The following is a 16,699-nucleotide window of genomic DNA, read 5'->3' as shown; positions in this document are numbered from 1 at the left end:
ACTGCCAATCCCTATTCCTGGATCTGGCTTCTCCTGCTAACTGATTTTTTTACCATCTGTATTTGGCTGTGAAGTTTCTGAATTGGAGCAACAATTGTTTTCTCTACCTGTTCACTTTGGGGGCCTAGGTGTATCTCTTCCCACTTCTACTGAATATGGTAAAAGTTTCATAAATCATTTAAAGCATAGCCTTGCTCGTGCTATATGAAGAATAAAGTACTCGACGCTTGGCTTCGATGCTAATAAAGCACTCAGCTTTGCCTCGTGCTTTATTAGCATTGAAGCCAAGCGTCGAGTACTTTATTCTTCATATAGCACGAGCAAGGCTATGCTTTAAATGATTTATGAAACTTTCTACTTGTCAGTGTAGCTTCACCATACACTAGAACTCGTAATTAACACACATTGCGCGAACTATTAGCAGCCTGAACACACACAAACCAGTTTAACAAAGTAACTCACACGTAGTTCACCATAGTTTGGCATGGTAGACGTCCATTGTGTCTTTTGGCAGGTTTTGCTCGCTACCCACAATCGATTCTATTGTTAGTCATATGGTGGAAGTATTTCCGTGATATCTCCAGGACTTGTCCGTTTACATTAACAAACGTAACAGCAACGTTACCTTCTCCCACCCATCATCGAAGCATTTAGGTATGTCTATAAAAGCAATGCAGTCGTAGAACTCGTATTGGCTGGGGTGATTGATCACTCAGCGTGGCGAGGCTATCAGCCTTCACCGGCTTGGGTGATTAGTCGTACTGGCGTGAGCCCCATAGGCTATTAGCCTACACTAAGCACGTGGGTAACTGTGCTTTATTGCCCACAAAGAGTGCTTTATTCATTCAATAAAGCACTCTTTGCGGAGCAATACAGCACTCTTTGTGGTCGATGAAGCAGTTGGCCAGCTGAGAGTGTACTTTATGAAATTTAAAGTACACTTTTTCCTTTGATTTCGCCCACGTAAAGTTCTATAAATATATAATAATAATAAATAAAAATCATTAAAGAAAACATTGGTATGATGCTTGGCATAGGTTTGTGCAAAGGTAAAGTAATCACCAAGTACGCCTTTTCACCTCTTTTACATGGGGTATGAAACAATGCCATGATACCCACAATGATAGTGTCTGGATTTAGAAAGAGTGGTATATACCCATTTAACCCCAAAGCACTTGATTATGGGGCAAGCAAAAGTATGTCATATAGAGCATACTGATATGCAAGGTGTTGACATGTTTTCAGTACCTGCAGATAATCAGGGGTGGCAGAGAAGGGAGAGGGGGGCAAGGGGGCTGTAAAAGATTATATAGGTGCTTAGCCTTCCTAAATATATCTATAGCTGCCATTGAGAGCCCAGCTCAATAGCATCAATGCTCTAATAGAGCAGTCAAGATCGAGATACTCTAATAGAGCAGTCAGAGTATTCTTCAGAGAAACAGTGTAGCAAGCTACGTATGTAGTTATAAATAAGGAGGGGTGGAGGGCAGCTATTGTCAGCAGGTAGTTACCCCTTTTTTTTTGTCTTTGACTTTCAACTAGGCCATGGCATCACCAAGCTAGACCCCCCCCTCCTAAGTAAAGGTGTCTCTGCTGCCCCTACAGATAATACATGGTTAGAGATGCAAGACATGATATTCCATGTAGAAGATTATCCACCAGAGCAACCGGTCAGAGTGAGCAATCTGTGTGCCTTCTCCTCCTGAGAATGAAGGCAATTTGAAGCACATTAGTAAGAACTTGGTGCAGTATGTGCCAGTGAAGCCAAAAAGCAATCCATTTCTAGTGTTGTATGACTAGTGCAAGGATTCTCACTAGTGAGGAGTATGCTAAAATTATCTTTGAACATGAAGAAAAGAAAGTACTGTAGAAAGAAGCATGGAAGGTTTCTAGAGAGCAGAGAAAAATGGAGAAAGAAGAAGCAGCTAGAAAATAAAGCAGAAGTAACTGAAAAAGAAAAGAAGAGGCTGTTAAAAGGAAAAGAAAACTGCTAGGAGTAAAGAAGTATCCAGGTCCTGCAGAAAGTAAACAATGTTGTGAATAATGTTGACAAGGGACAGGTGACATCAGACTATGAAAATGATGACAATAATGATGATAACAATGACAATGAAATTGAGTCTACTTGCCCAACTAGGTCAGCAGGAAGATTCAACTTAATGGAAAATTGCAACCAATGCTGTGTGTGCGTCTCTACATATGAAGAGGACCAAGTTGAAGAGACAGGTTTTCAGTGGGTAAAGTGTGTGTGTGTGTGTGTGTGTGTGTGTGTGTGTGTGTGTGTGTGTGTGTGTGTGTGTGTGTGTGTGTGTGTGTGTGTGTGTGTGTGTGTGTGTGTGTGTGTGTGTGTGTCAGTAATGAGCCCATGAAGATTGCTACATAGAAGTATTGATAGACAGGCATGGAAAGCTTATCTGTCCATATTGCGTCTTATAACAGTCATTGCATATGTAAGCATAATTACATGGTGTGCTTTAAGTATTCATAGTATTATTGTGAATTCTTTTTAGGGATGGTTAAGTGAAAGGTGCGGTGTGTGCAAGTATTTTTTCAAAATTATAGGGCATATATGTGTGAGGAATGCTGATATTTAAAGCATTACTCTTAATGGGTGCAGATAATAAAATATACGTGCCAATAATTGAGAATCGCCTTTGTGAGTTTAAATGCATATAACTCCGTTAAAAATAATCCAGGAATGTGGTTGAAATGCGAGTATTTGGTAGAGGCACTTTTAGGGTATCTCTTGGTGCAAAGTTTCGCTTCTGTGATATTCACCTATGCAGTTACACTGTTTGCTTCTTTGTATGTCGATAATTGATGCTTTACACTAAAAGTTGCTGTTTGTTAGCTGTATGTTAATAAGTTTATTGCTAGCAGATGTTGTGGAGTGGTGACAAAATTTGTAACTCTGACTATCAATAAAGTAGTCTGATGAAAATTTAAATGAAGAAAAGTATGTCACAGAGATCATTAGTACACATTAGTTGTAACTACAGAGCCAGATTGTGTATTTAGAAATGTACATAGTTGCTGGGAAAAGATTTAGTGACTCTGTGCTGCATTCGGAGATATCACAAAGAAGATAGAGATGGTATAATGGAACAGCAATAAGTAAAGTAGTTGAGATCTTGCTAGTGCTCAGTAAAGAGGTCTCATCTTAGAGATCGTCAATTGTACGGCTAAACACACATTGGAGCAATCTAGGTGTTTTATAAGCTTTAGATGATATCAGGTCGTAATATTCTCTATAGATACGTAAGTCAGTGGACACAATGATTCTATAAGGTCATGATGAGTGTCAGAAGGTATAATCAATGAATTGTTAATGTGTGTTTCACATAGTAGCCCTATATATAGCCATTATCAAGTTACACTTGTCTGAAAGTATCAGTCAAGCTATCTGTCAGTCAGTAAAAAAACTCCACTGTAGTAGTAACCTATTGGAAGCATTTCAGGTCATACCAAAGGCACTTTTGGGCTTGATGATACTTAACCAATACTACCAAGGCCCCCATGAAGGTATTGTGAGGCTGGTTTCTGGTCAATAATTATTTTTGGGGCAATTAGAAACAGTGGAAATGGAAACTGGAAAACGGAAATGGTCAAATCATTGTATATGTGTATCATATAGTACGATAGTAACTGTATAGTAGGAACCACAAAGCAGTAGGCGTGGCCCTCAAAATAAAATCACACAAAACCAGTCTCAATTTTCCCTGACAACGATGAGGCAGTATTGATGAGGTAAAACTAAGCCCAAACAAGCTTTCAGATTGACCTTGAAACGCTTTCAACAAGTTGCTACGGAATTTTAAAAACATTTTATTCGATGGAATTTTCTACTGACTGAGTAAGTAAGTAAGTAAGTAAGAAAGGAAGAGTAAGTAAGTAAGTAAGTAAGTAAGTAAGTAAGTAAGTAAGTAAGTAAGTAAGTAAGTAAGTAAGTAAGTAAGTAAGTAAGTAAGTAAGTAAGTAAGTAAGTAAGTAACTAAGTAAGTAAGTAAGTAACAGACTGATGCCTTCAGACAAGTGTAACTTGATAATGGCTAGGGCTACGGGCTTGATTTTTTCACTGTTCGACATTGCTTCGGCCCGACAGGTGCCTTTTGGCATACCGCAGTATGTACAATGCATTCTTCATGGACTTTCCAGTGTCCTCCTTTGTGTCCCATTCATCTTTGCTGACAGGGAAAGGTGTCGATTTGGTGCAAGCACACGATGGCTTCCCTTCGAAATGGAAATTGTTTGTACTTTTTGTAGTGGCTATTTTGATTGCAAAGGCACTTTTCAAACAGTTCTTGATTTGTATTGCTGTGTAACGGATGAACATAGCCGACAGCCAAGCACAATGGATACTTCACTTTTCAGGCGATAATTAATAAAATTGGGGCGCGGCACTATTTCTTTTGGTATACGTAGATTGTAGAGGTGCTTCTGGAAAAGTTTTGATTCGTATTGCTGTGTAACGGGTTGAACATAGCTGACAACCAAGCATAATGGATACTTCACTTTTCAGACAATAATTGATATAGCTGGGGCGCGCGGTGCCATTTCAGATGCAGTATGCGTGGTTTCACCATTCATAATAAAATTATTTACAAAAAAAGTTAACAAACAATGGAAATGCACAGTAGCGATATAATACTTCTTATTGTTTTACTATGATTTAATATCATGGACTACTCCAACTTGTTTCAGTACTTTTTATCGATGTGCTATGGTCCCTACTCTAGTTGAAAATTCCAAATTTTTCCGTATACTTGTCCTAGAATAAAACTTCACTTAGTATATGCACCACTAAAAGACCACCTCTATACAAAGACCACATTGTAATTTGGTTCTATAGATAGCTAAGGCATACTAGATGATCATGGTCACCTTTTATAAAGACCACCTCTTTATATGGTAATACCATATAGTTCAAGGGAAATTTTCACAGATTTCATGGTTTAGAAGGTTACCAGCCAAATCTTATTCTTGAAATATTTAGACCTCCATATAGTCTAATACATTTTGGGAGTGTTTGCATATCCACAAAAAAAAATTTTATATTAGGCAACATTGCTCAACCTCGAAAAATTTGCTCTTCAAAAATCCCATATTTTGGTCCACACTTCACTCAAGTCGTCTACCATCATCGCTTAGTTTGTACCAGATGTGTCATGCAAAAATAGTCCATGCAAGTGAAATGTAGCTAGTACACTACAACCTACTGTATCAAAAAATGTGACCAAATTTTGGAAAATCACCCATATGAGCGCACATGAAATAATTAGAATTTTCATGTTTAGTGAGTTACTATTAAGGGGAAGGTACAGTTTAAAATATATTTCAAGATTTTTCTTGTACTTTAAGGCATTGAGAATGGCTTATAATCACTAACAAGCAGATTTATACACTAAATCATTTTATTTGATCATTAAATATTTTAGATGTCAAAATGCACCCACATGGTTGATTTTCCAAAATCCGGTTACAAATGAGGTCTCGTATGTCTATAACCTTAAGATCCTAGTCTTTCTTAGCTGACCTAGCTGCTTTGTTAAGCCATGAAATAAATTTTTGGAACCTACAATGTGAAGAGGTGGTCTTTGTAAAGAAGGTGGTCTTTATAAAAGGTGACCATGAAGTGGTTTTTAAGGTCAGTATGTGTTAACCATCTTTCTCACAGATCCTTATTCATAGATCCAATTACAATGATGTGGTCATTGTATGGAGATGGTCTTTATAAGAAGAAGGTGGTCTTTAAGAGGTGGCCACTAAACAAGGATTTTATTCTAGGGTACATTTATATGACAATCTGACCATTTCCATTTTCCATTTCCACTTTCCGTTTCTGGTACTGTTTCCAATTGCCCATATTTTCTGTGAGAAAGTGTAAACCTCCATGATCTCTAATATACAATACTACCATACTGTGTGATAAGTAACAATTAAGCCAGCGTGGCTAAACCAACAATTAAATTTACTCTTCAGATGACGATTCACCTTGGTGCATTGTAATGGTCCCTACTAGCTTGTAAACTTCCAAGTTTTTCTTTAAACTTGTTTGTCAAGACACACAGTAGTGTGTCATGCAGCCCAAGAAGCCAGTGCACCACAGTGTGAGTATATTGACAGGAAGAAAGAAAACATGATTTCATGATCCTTTTTCCAATTGGAATTAAATTTGCTACAGAAGTGCCCACCAGGTAGAGAAGTCTACATGATACGAGCGACCAAAGTTAATTTCTTTGTTTTAAAAATTTTTTTCTTCATTTTGTACACTTTGCAAAATACACCATAATACACAATCATGTAAAATTTAGCACACTTAAAGGGCTCGTGAATCTCAGTACAAAATTTGGTTGGAATCCAGTCAACCATCTTTGAGTTATCACTGATTATTCTCGTAGAACTTCTGCATGCCAATAGCGTAAAGGTGCTAACTTTCTCATTACTAAATGGAGTTCTCTTTGTCCTGTAGAGTAGCTTACTCCCTGGGTCTGTTGTTGATAAATGGAGTTTAACTAGTTAAACTAGGTTAATGTTGCAGTTGAGCATGCATGAGTGTATTATGATAGTGACTAACTCGAAGCTCCACCATGACTAGAGGGAAGATTGGGAAGGCACACACGTGAGAAGGGTTGGCAATAATTGGAGAATAACATTGCACATGCGTTACAAGAAAAAGGCGCATGGAGAGGTGTTAGAACACATGGTGCTACATGGCATAGTGAATCTTGTCCCACCCACACCACTCCCCTCTACCAACTATCTCATATTAGTATTTTAGAAGACAATAATCACAAAGGGATTGTTGGGTGGGGTTTAATGTAATGTATTGCCCAATAAAAATTAAATTAACGGGGGTGTGGGGAGGTGAAGCATGCACCACAGACAGTCCCAGCAGAGAGCTTAGTAAATCCCCCCCCCCCCCCCCCCCCCTTTTGCCTTATCTTTTCCATCTTGAGGCTAGCTCAGGGTGTGACAGTGCAGGGTTTCTATTAGGAAAGGTGTGGCATGCAGAAATTCTTGTGGCTTCAGAGAATGTTAGAATCCCCAAGCATTCCTACCTCCAAGCCTTTGTAGTAAAACATGCTGTATACATCATGTAAAATTGTTTAAAAGGGGCCTATTTGAGAATTAACAGGAGAATTCATGGAACCCTGCACACCTACCAAAACAACCACCATCTGTTGATGGTGGCAACCCGCTCACAACAGGGTAAGACCTACTGACCGGGTTAAACTGACAAGCAACATTAATGACTGAACAAATCACAGTATCCACAGTTTCTGATAGAGTGGCATCAGATTCCATTACATATCGTAACAGTAAAAAAAGTTAAAGTAGAGAAACCCTTAAAAGACAAGCTTAAAGGGTTGAGTTGAAAATTGCTATGTAGATGGAGTAACCATCGTAGGAGTGTCTTTTTGTGGTTTGAAAGAAATCATGATAAAGACTATGGAGATATGACACAAAACCCAACTTGTGTCACAATTATGCAGTCGAGTTTCAAGAATAAAAAACTATTAGTTTTCATGCCTACCAGGTAAACTGCTTAGAAGTAGTGCTGTGAACCTGCAGAGTTTACTAAAACTGGTTATGGGAAGGTGAATAATTGGAATTGACCGGTTATTGTCTGATTGTAGATTAGCATACATAGTGGTGCTCAACCATTATGTACCAAAGTGAACACCACAGTGGTGGATCCAAGGGGGGCCTTCCTTCATCCCTTTCAAAAAAAATTTGCATACAAGATCGAGATACTCTAATAGAGGAGTCACTCTAATAAAGCAGTCACAGTGTTCATGAGGCAGTGTAGCTTAACTATGAAGCTATGAATAAGGATCTTAATAGTAAATACATTTGGTAAAGGGTAGCCATTATTGCTGTGACCTTTTTTTTCTAGCAAAGTGCACCCCCTCTTTTCCAAACTCTGGATCCACCCCTGTATCAATATCCTGCCTTACAATAACATTTATTACAATCACATATTTACACATTCTTTGAGGTTATGTTATGATGTTAACACTTGTCAGCAGGGGTAATTTATGGTTTACCAAGTGGGTGGGCAAAACTGGTTCAAAGGCTTCTTAGTCAATAATTGGTTTGACCTAGACAATGTCAGTTAATAACTGGTTTTTCTATACTGGTTCACAACACTACTTAGAAGTGTGAGCTGAAAACCAGTATGTAGATGGAATAATCATCATTGAAAATCTTTGCACAAGTATAGAAAAACCAAAATAAAACTCACCGAGTTACAATACAAAATCTAACTATCTGTAGCAAGAGTGTGAACAAGATACTCAAATAGTACAGTCACCCTCTTTCTACAGTATTCAGCACTATAGTAGGTTACTCTATTGGAACGTTCAGCTAGTAACAAGCCACTCTGTAGAGAGTTTAGCAACAAACAAGTCACCCGGTAGAGAGGTCAACTACAAAAAAATAACCCTCCTTGAACAAATTAGCAAACTTATGCTGTGAACATTATCTCTTGCGCACACATATAGCTACAGGGGTGCATATTTACACATTATACAAATATTTCATTTTTAGCTACATTATTTGTAAACAATGAATTTTGATTAATAATAAACTCCCACCATCACCAGTTCAGAGGTATCTAGGGAAAAGGAAACAAGGTATTGATAATTGTTGACCTAATGGTAATCTCATTGATAATTGCTATTTATGCACATGATATGTGACCCAGTCTGGGAAAACCAGTAGCTATTATCACCTATTTAAAAGTATTGAGAAATGACGGCTTTAGGTACTTAGTATGTTGTAGCTCGCCAATGGATGAAGCTATGTGTACCAAATTTTCAAACTTCTACACCAATTCCTTACCTTCCAGAGCATCCACTGTGCAAGTAGCCAACAGCTAAGTTTCATGCCATTTTAGATAGCCTTTAAACCGATATTGACTGTATCAGGTGAGCTCCAAATGGGGATGGTGGGGGGCTTGGAAAGAGGGCAAGAAGCTATTTAAAAATTGAAAAGGAAGGGGTAGGGATGAATTAGGCCAAGTTATGGGTCATCCAGGTAAAGGAAATTCACGGCACAAGTCTTTATTCAACACCATGGAGCTGTATAGTCACATATGGCCATCCCCAGGCTCTATTAAGGCCCCACACCATATGTAGGGATCACCACTGTGCTTGGAAAAAGCAGCCAGTAAAAGTATGCCACTCAAGTCTAGCAGATTTTGATTGTGAAATTAGACAGTTTATTCACACAGCTTTGTGTTCAATTGAATCTGCTGACATGGCGATAAGACCGGTTTTCCCAGATCCAGTCACATTTTGTGTGCATTGGGAAATCATAGACAACCAACTGGATATCAGTTGTAACAGTAAACAAAGTGTTGTGAACACACCCTTAAAATGTATTTCACAAGGTAGTTCTATCAGATTTATGTATTCTGGTGAAGTTAGTTTCTGCAATTGTTGTGGTGTTGCAATTCAAGTCCCCTGTACCCACCAGTGACATGCTATACAAAAAATCTAAAAACAATAAGATCTTTACATAATATGTCACCAGACTTGCGAAAAGGGGTTTTCCACACACATCCAATCTATGAACTTCGGAGACCATATTCAGCTATAATACAACCCTGACATTTTCTCACCATTTAGCTATGTTGGTACTCAATACTAACCAAATTACAAGTCAATAGTGTTTCCCAATCTTTTGTTATTATTTGTCAAAGTTAGTAAATTGTACGTTTGTGGAAGACCCCTTTTCGCAAATCCGGTCTGAAACAATGGGAAGATTAGTATTGCTATGAGAGAAAAAATATATATTTTTTGCATTGAAAAATTAATTGTAGTCATCAAGGGATTTAGATTCCATCTTGTCTCATGTTACAGTATACATAGTTCATACTTTCGTTTTCAAATTAATAATGTTATATACAACACACACAGCCACATTATGACAATGACTACACTGTGTGAATGTGTGAAAGTGTTTTAACCAAAAACAACTTACCTACAGGGGGACTACATTTCACACTAGCATCTTCACTATGATAGCAGTAATGTCTCCCCCATCCTGAATGTGTACAGTCTCCAATTATTTGTTCATTACCGACACAATGTAGATCATCAAGCCAGATAGGACCACTACCCTGTCCATAGTATGCAGAGTGTCTAGCATCAACTGCTTTACCAAGATCCAGTTCATTGCATACAACTTGTGCATCATTCAAGTCCCATCCATCATCACACACTGTACCCCATTCACCATTGTGATACACCTCCACTCTACCTTCATATCTGGTTGGTCCATTAGCAAGACGAACTACAAGTGAAATTGTATTGATGTAAATAGTAACACGGTCAAGACACATTATAATAGTAGTCTATATATATATGGCCAAAACAGCTGAAAGTACCGTAGATCAGGAAATTGTATTGTATTTTTTTTTTGTATTAATGCTTTACAGTGACCAGCACTGAAGGTCTGCAGCAACATGTGCTGCAGCCTTAGGATTACCTAACCTAATTTCAAGGACTTAGACTTAGTGACTTATAGCTGAAAAGGTGTAACAGAAAAGGGGCCAAAGTAAGGAAAAAAATCCCTCCACCCCCAGGAATCGAACTGCAGGTCACCCAATGTCTAGTCGGGGCCACACTCAGTCTCCTCCAGGAGGGATGGATTTTCTTCCTTAATCCTAAAGTATTTATTGTATTAATGCTTTACAGTGACCAGCACTGAAGGTCTGCAGCAACATGTGCTGCAGCCTTAGGATTACCTAACCTAATTTCAAGGACTTAGACTTAGTGACTTATAGCTGAAAAGGTGTAACAGAAAAGGGGCCAAAGTAAGGAAAAAAATCCCTCCACCCCCAGGAATCGAACTGCAGGTCAAATATTCGACAGTAAGAATATTTAGTGTTTGCTTCAACCAATGAAAATAAATTACGCGAAATATTTTTGCTCTTGAATATTTTCTGCTTGCAAAATATTCAGTTTTGGAGATCAAACTGTCGAAACACTTGAGGAATGAGTACGCTGTTGGAGATGGAAGAATGATGGCCTACCATAAGGGTTCCAGAATAAGTTTTGGTCGAGGCTGACGTATAGCTTTGTCACAGCCTGGCATGAATTGCATATTCATCATACAACAGGTACCCATTATCAACTTTTGTTGTATCAGTTGCACGCTCACTTCTGGCACATGAAACGCAAAGTGACTACTACGGTGCTAGCTTCTAAACCCGACAGTGTGCTGACCGCAAATACAGTATCAAGGTGAATAGCTACATGTTTCATTATTTGCTGTACAGAAATATTCACTGGTAAATTTTGCATAGCTTGGGCTGTCCGTGAAAATAAAACACATCAAATTTATTTTATAACTAAATTATCTTGAATGAAAATTTCCCGATTTACGGTATGTGGCAAAAAATGGCCGATGAAGATGCAATATCAGCCAAGAAATGGTCACCACTTTGATATACTTCATTTATAGGCTATCAGTACCTTCATGATACCTTGCTAGTTAATTAGTTAGCAATAAGTTAGATGACTACATGACTATAGCTGCACAGGTGACTATATTGCCTTAACCAGTGTCCAAAATTCCTTAGCAAACATGGTTACTGTAGCAAGCACTACAATAAAATGATATTGACAAAACTCAGCAGGAGATGTAGATCATTAACTATCAGATGAGATATTCTGTTATACATGCAATATTGCATAGATGAAAACCATTCCTTTTGTTTCACCTAATGAATAACTTCACAATGCATTTTATGCTAATGAAAGTGCTGACAAAGCTTGGTATAAAGTCTTTCCTTTGTGTTCAACAAAATAAATGATGTAGTCTTTTTATATAGCATAAAGCATTTTAAACTATACCGTATGACAACAAATATTGGCGAAACGAATATTTGGCGATTTGCTATAAAATTGCAGTTGGAGAAATTTTAATTTGGCGAAATGCTCTCACTGAAAAATTGGCGAATGGCGTAAGTACGATGCTGTACTGACTCGCTTTAAAGAATATTCGGGTCCTGCTTCCATAGACGCCTACTGTACTCCAATATTGTGGCCACACCCACTTTCAGAATTATTTGCTGTCTATAGGCATACCGTAGGCGGGGAAAGTTACGCGTGGGAAAAGTTTCGCGAATGCAGTAGCTATTGCGAAACTTTTACGCCGGTTAGCTCCTACATGCTTGTATTTGTACAGTAATAGTTCAGACTTTCACAACTTCTTCACTTACACTAATACCATCACAAGGGGACATCAATTTAAGTCATTTAAATCATTTTCAAGATTAAAATGTAGATCTGATTATTTTTTTAATAGGATTCTCAATGACTGGAATGGCTTACCTGACTATGTTGTAAATGCTAGTTCAATTAATTGTTTTAAATCATTGTTAGATTCTCACTTAGCTAATTTTAGATTTATTTTTGTATAGCCATCTTATGATTGTACAAATTTTGTGTTGACCCAGTATACAGGCAGTACCTTTACCGGTAATTAATAATACTAATACTAATACTAATAAATTAGTATGCTAAATCAGCATTGCGGAACTTTTACGCCGGTATACAAAGTAGAGTGCAATTCGCGAAACTTTTCCCACGCGTAACTTTCACCGCCTACGGTACTGGCCCATGTTTGCTGCTGTCTGAAAGCTTACGTGGAGCCACGCCCACTAATTGAGTATGAGTTCTAGTCTAGTCAGTAAGCCACTAGTCTGGCGTAGCCGACCCGCGCACGTAACGCGAGGGTCTGGTGACAGCCTCATTCAGTACTTGTGCCAGCCTTACGAAAAACTGGTGCGTCCAATCAGATCGCTTAGTGACCAATTAACACCATTCTATGACGTTATTCCGATTTGGCCACTGATTATGGCGAGCTTCTTATGTCTTTTCTACAACCAGCACAAACGTAAGGGTTTGTAGAGAAAACAGACGTCATTCAAGTGCAAGTAGAGTGGCTGTCGCGCTCTGTTACCGGAAATTGTCCAAGTGTTTCGCGAATCAGCTCAGTTTCCCTAATGAGGAGGATGCTGCTACCTTACTTTCTGAATCGGGTATTTCCAGTGGTCATTTGCTTTTTTCAGCCTCTCAGAAGGACCTGCAAGCTACATTAGACAAACATTTATTTGATGACTTATTTGCATCCTTTGGCATTCGCGATCAAGCTCGTTTGACTGCTTTGTCACACCCTTCTGGCACAAGTAGTGGCTGGCTCAAAGTTATTCCTCGAGTCAGTCTGGGTTTGGCTATCCCTGGGCCTGAATTTGTTATTGGATTATGTATATGGTTGGGTGTTTCTTTGCTTCCGCTCTCTGCTTTGTGTATCTGTCTTTCTACCATCGATAACTATGGCGACCATCTGTTAGGTTGCTCTCAAGGCCCAAAGAGAATACATCGACATGATGCTCTGGTAAACATCATTTATAATGCCCTTTCACAGGATCACCCTGGGGTTCTTAAGGAACAGAGAGCTTCTTATGATGATGGGTTGTGTCCTGGCGATGCTTTTCATCCTGACTTCCAGCATGGTCGTCCAGCTTACTTCGATGTCTCCATACGCTGCACCACTCAGCCTGCTTTTATCTCCTCCTGTGCTTCATGTGCTGGGGTGGCTGCTGCTGCTGGAGAGGTTGCCAAGGATGAGAAGCATTTGGCAGCTGTGGAGAAGGTGGGGTCAGATTTCATTCCATTAGTTGTGGAAACATTTGGAGTTTGGACACCTTTTGCTATAAAAACTTTACAGAATATAGCTGACCGTACCACTCCTCGCAGCGGTGTCCCTCGGAAAGTTGCTAGAAAGAACTTGCTGCAACAACTGTCTGTGCAACTGTGGTCCAACAATGCTAAGATGATCTTGAGGTACTGGGCCCATAGATATTCGAATATCTATGCTGGGCCCTTCAGGGCTCGGATGATGATGACAATCCCCTTTTCCCCTAGTAATAGTTTTCCCACTGTAGCTAGCTGTAGTTTATGTAGTTGTAATAATTGCTTGTAATTGTCTTTTATACACCTTGTTCATCATAAAAAAGTGCTTCGCGCGTATTTTCAAATTTAATTACATTCCATCTGCACAGGTACTGAATGCGGCTGTCACCAGACTAGTAAGCCACACGAACCTATCAGTTTCAGCAGTGTCTCAACAACTGCTTGACCGAAGGTTTGAAAATAATATTGATGAAATTTAAATTTGGCGGTTTAGTGACGAATCGCCAATTCGCCAAATTTAATTCACCGCCAAATTTAATTGATATACGGTATGTTACGACAACATCTACACAAACAGGTCACAGAAGAGTTAGATCATAAGAACATTATAATTGCAGATGATTACAGCATTGAAACCTGGTCACTAGTCACTAAAATGGCTCACAAAAGTACCTGGTTTGCAACATGACTAGACTATGACATGTTAACATCATCAAACTAAATTATATAATATTATTCATTTCACATGTCATCTAATCAGGGTCGGGCCCAGATAACCTGTAAAGCAGATCAGCCCCGGACGACCTGGACAAAATGTAACCCGGTGGACCTGGATGACCTGAGACTTGGGGGTGAAATACCTGGGGGTTCCCGACTTTGAAACCACGTGGATTTCTAGGTCATCCTAACAATCCTAATGAAACCCTGCACTATCACATCTCAAACTAGTTTTATTAAATGCTACCCCACTAGGGACCTGTGAGAAGGCTATGAGAAGCCTGTGAATACAGGGAGTCTGAAACATGTAACTATAATGTTGAAGAATGCAGAAAAAAATCCCACACCCAGCGGTGACTTGATCTCCCGCAACAGGTCTTGGGATGGAAGAGCTACTCTTGGTTTGGAAAAAAAACTGGGCTGGAGTCTTACCACACAAGACTCCCTTCAAAGAGAATTTCCTCCCCTGATAGAATTAATCCCATAACCCCACACCATAAATTTATAAAGTCTGTTTGTTTATTTTATTATCATTCTTATAGAAATGTAATTGGTTTGTACACACTATTTTCCAATGTAGTCTCCTAATCCTAGGGGGTGGAGTTTGGGAAGGGACAGAGTTTTATTCCATTGGCTACACAGTTAATACAACCCATACACACATATTTTTTGCACATGTGTCCATTATGTTTTCCAATTAATACCTACTACCTTTAGCACTGTGGTGCAGATATCCTACATACACAGTGCATAGCCTTTATATATTCTCCCATGTTTGCTAGCTTTGATGTTACCACACAAGCATGCACAATTATCTCCCTCCATTAACTTTGTTTAGACTTAATCTAACAGTATTTGTGTAGCTACACATTAAATTGATTTACCAGAACAGTATTCCAGAAAAGGTACTGCATGCACAGAAATGTATGGGAGCATTAACATAGTAGTAATATGTGAGAAAATTAAAATTTATTCCAGATATGAGTGGTGACAAAAGAAGAAAACAGATGTGTTGCTTACTAAAGAGTAATCACAATGTAACATACGAGTGTAAGAATTTTATTCACTTTCATGACAATAAGGAACACTAACTCAAGGACATTAGCTTCATCTAAATTCCAGTAACATGGCTAACATGTTAATTGCTATTAACGAACTCAGAGTGAAGTAGTGATAAAATGTACTATTATGGCTTTTAGTTGAGCTGCATAGCACACAAATACAGTGATTTTGTGCACTTTGTGAGAAAAGCATTTACTCGGCACATAGACTGCGCTTCCAATGGCATTCATTTTTCCATCGTATATTTGACTTTTGGTGACTTTTATGACCATTTTTATATTGAAAATTCATCATTCTTGTCTGACTTTATATACTCGAGGTATTACTTTACACCATTACAGCATGGTTTCAAATTAAAGGTCTTGTTTGTTGAAGAAACAACTTTGTTTCCATATATTTGAAGTCAACAGTAATTTCAGTTCAAAGTTATGATCATAAGCAGGGATCAAAAGTAATGTGCACCACCTAATTAAAAATGCTGCCTTTAAAAATCATTCTAGAGACATCTTACATGACAAAAATCAAATAATATTAGTCCAATAACATCAATAAGCATTAAAAGCAAGAAAACAATGGATATTAATTTTTTTTAAAGTTACTGAAACTCAAGTTTTTGTCCTGCCAGCCTGACCACAGTGGCAAGGCAGGAGGCCAAATGAAGCAACATACAACCACCATTTTATGTCACAATAACAAACTCACTAATGGCATGTGTTTTAGATGTATTGTATAATGTAAACACAGGGATAAATTCAACATCAATAATGTGTAATAAAGATAATGCAAAATAAACACATACCTCTACTACATTTCACACCAGCATCTTCACTATGATAACAATAATGATTTCCCCATCCTAAGTGTGTACAGTATCCAATTGTTTGTTCATTACCAACACATTGTAGATAATGAAGCCAGATAGGACCACTACCCTGTCCATAGTATGCAGAGTGTCTAGGATTAACTGCTTTACCAAGATCCAGTTCACTGCATACAACTTGTGCATCATTCAAGTCCCATCCATTATCACACACTGTACCCCATTCACCATTGTGATACACCTCCACTCTACCTTCATATCTGGTTGGTCCATTAACAAGACGAACTATAATTTAATAACACACCATATCACTAGAAATTTGATAAATAATGAGGATAATTATATAACATTAGCAGCAAAGTGACCATTTTATTATCTTTAAACAACTTCA

At 38.4% G+C, this 16,699-nt stretch overlaps 1 protein-coding gene across 1 annotated transcript in view; it reads right to left on the bottom strand.

Annotated features, from left to right (window-relative positions):
• The window catches only part of LOC136261181 (uncharacterized), a 156,029-nt gene that overhangs the window by 56,222 nt on the left and 83,108 nt on the right, over window positions 1-16,699 (bottom strand). Inside the window, exon 7 of the mRNA XM_066055154.1 lies at window positions 16,288-16,593. Coding sequence (XP_065911226.1) covers window positions 16,288-16,593 — 306 coding nt within the window. The remainder of the gene's footprint in view (window positions 1-16,287; window positions 16,594-16,699) is intronic.

Source organism: Dysidea avara, chromosome 7, assembly GCF_963678975.1.
Source record: "Dysidea avara chromosome 7, odDysAvar1.4, whole genome shotgun sequence".
NCBI classification, from domain to species: Eukaryota; Metazoa; Porifera; class Demospongiae; order Dictyoceratida; family Dysideidae; genus Dysidea; species Dysidea avara.
The sequence above is the reverse complement of the archived record's forward strand: the minus strand, read 5'-3'. Positions and strand labels throughout refer to the sequence as shown.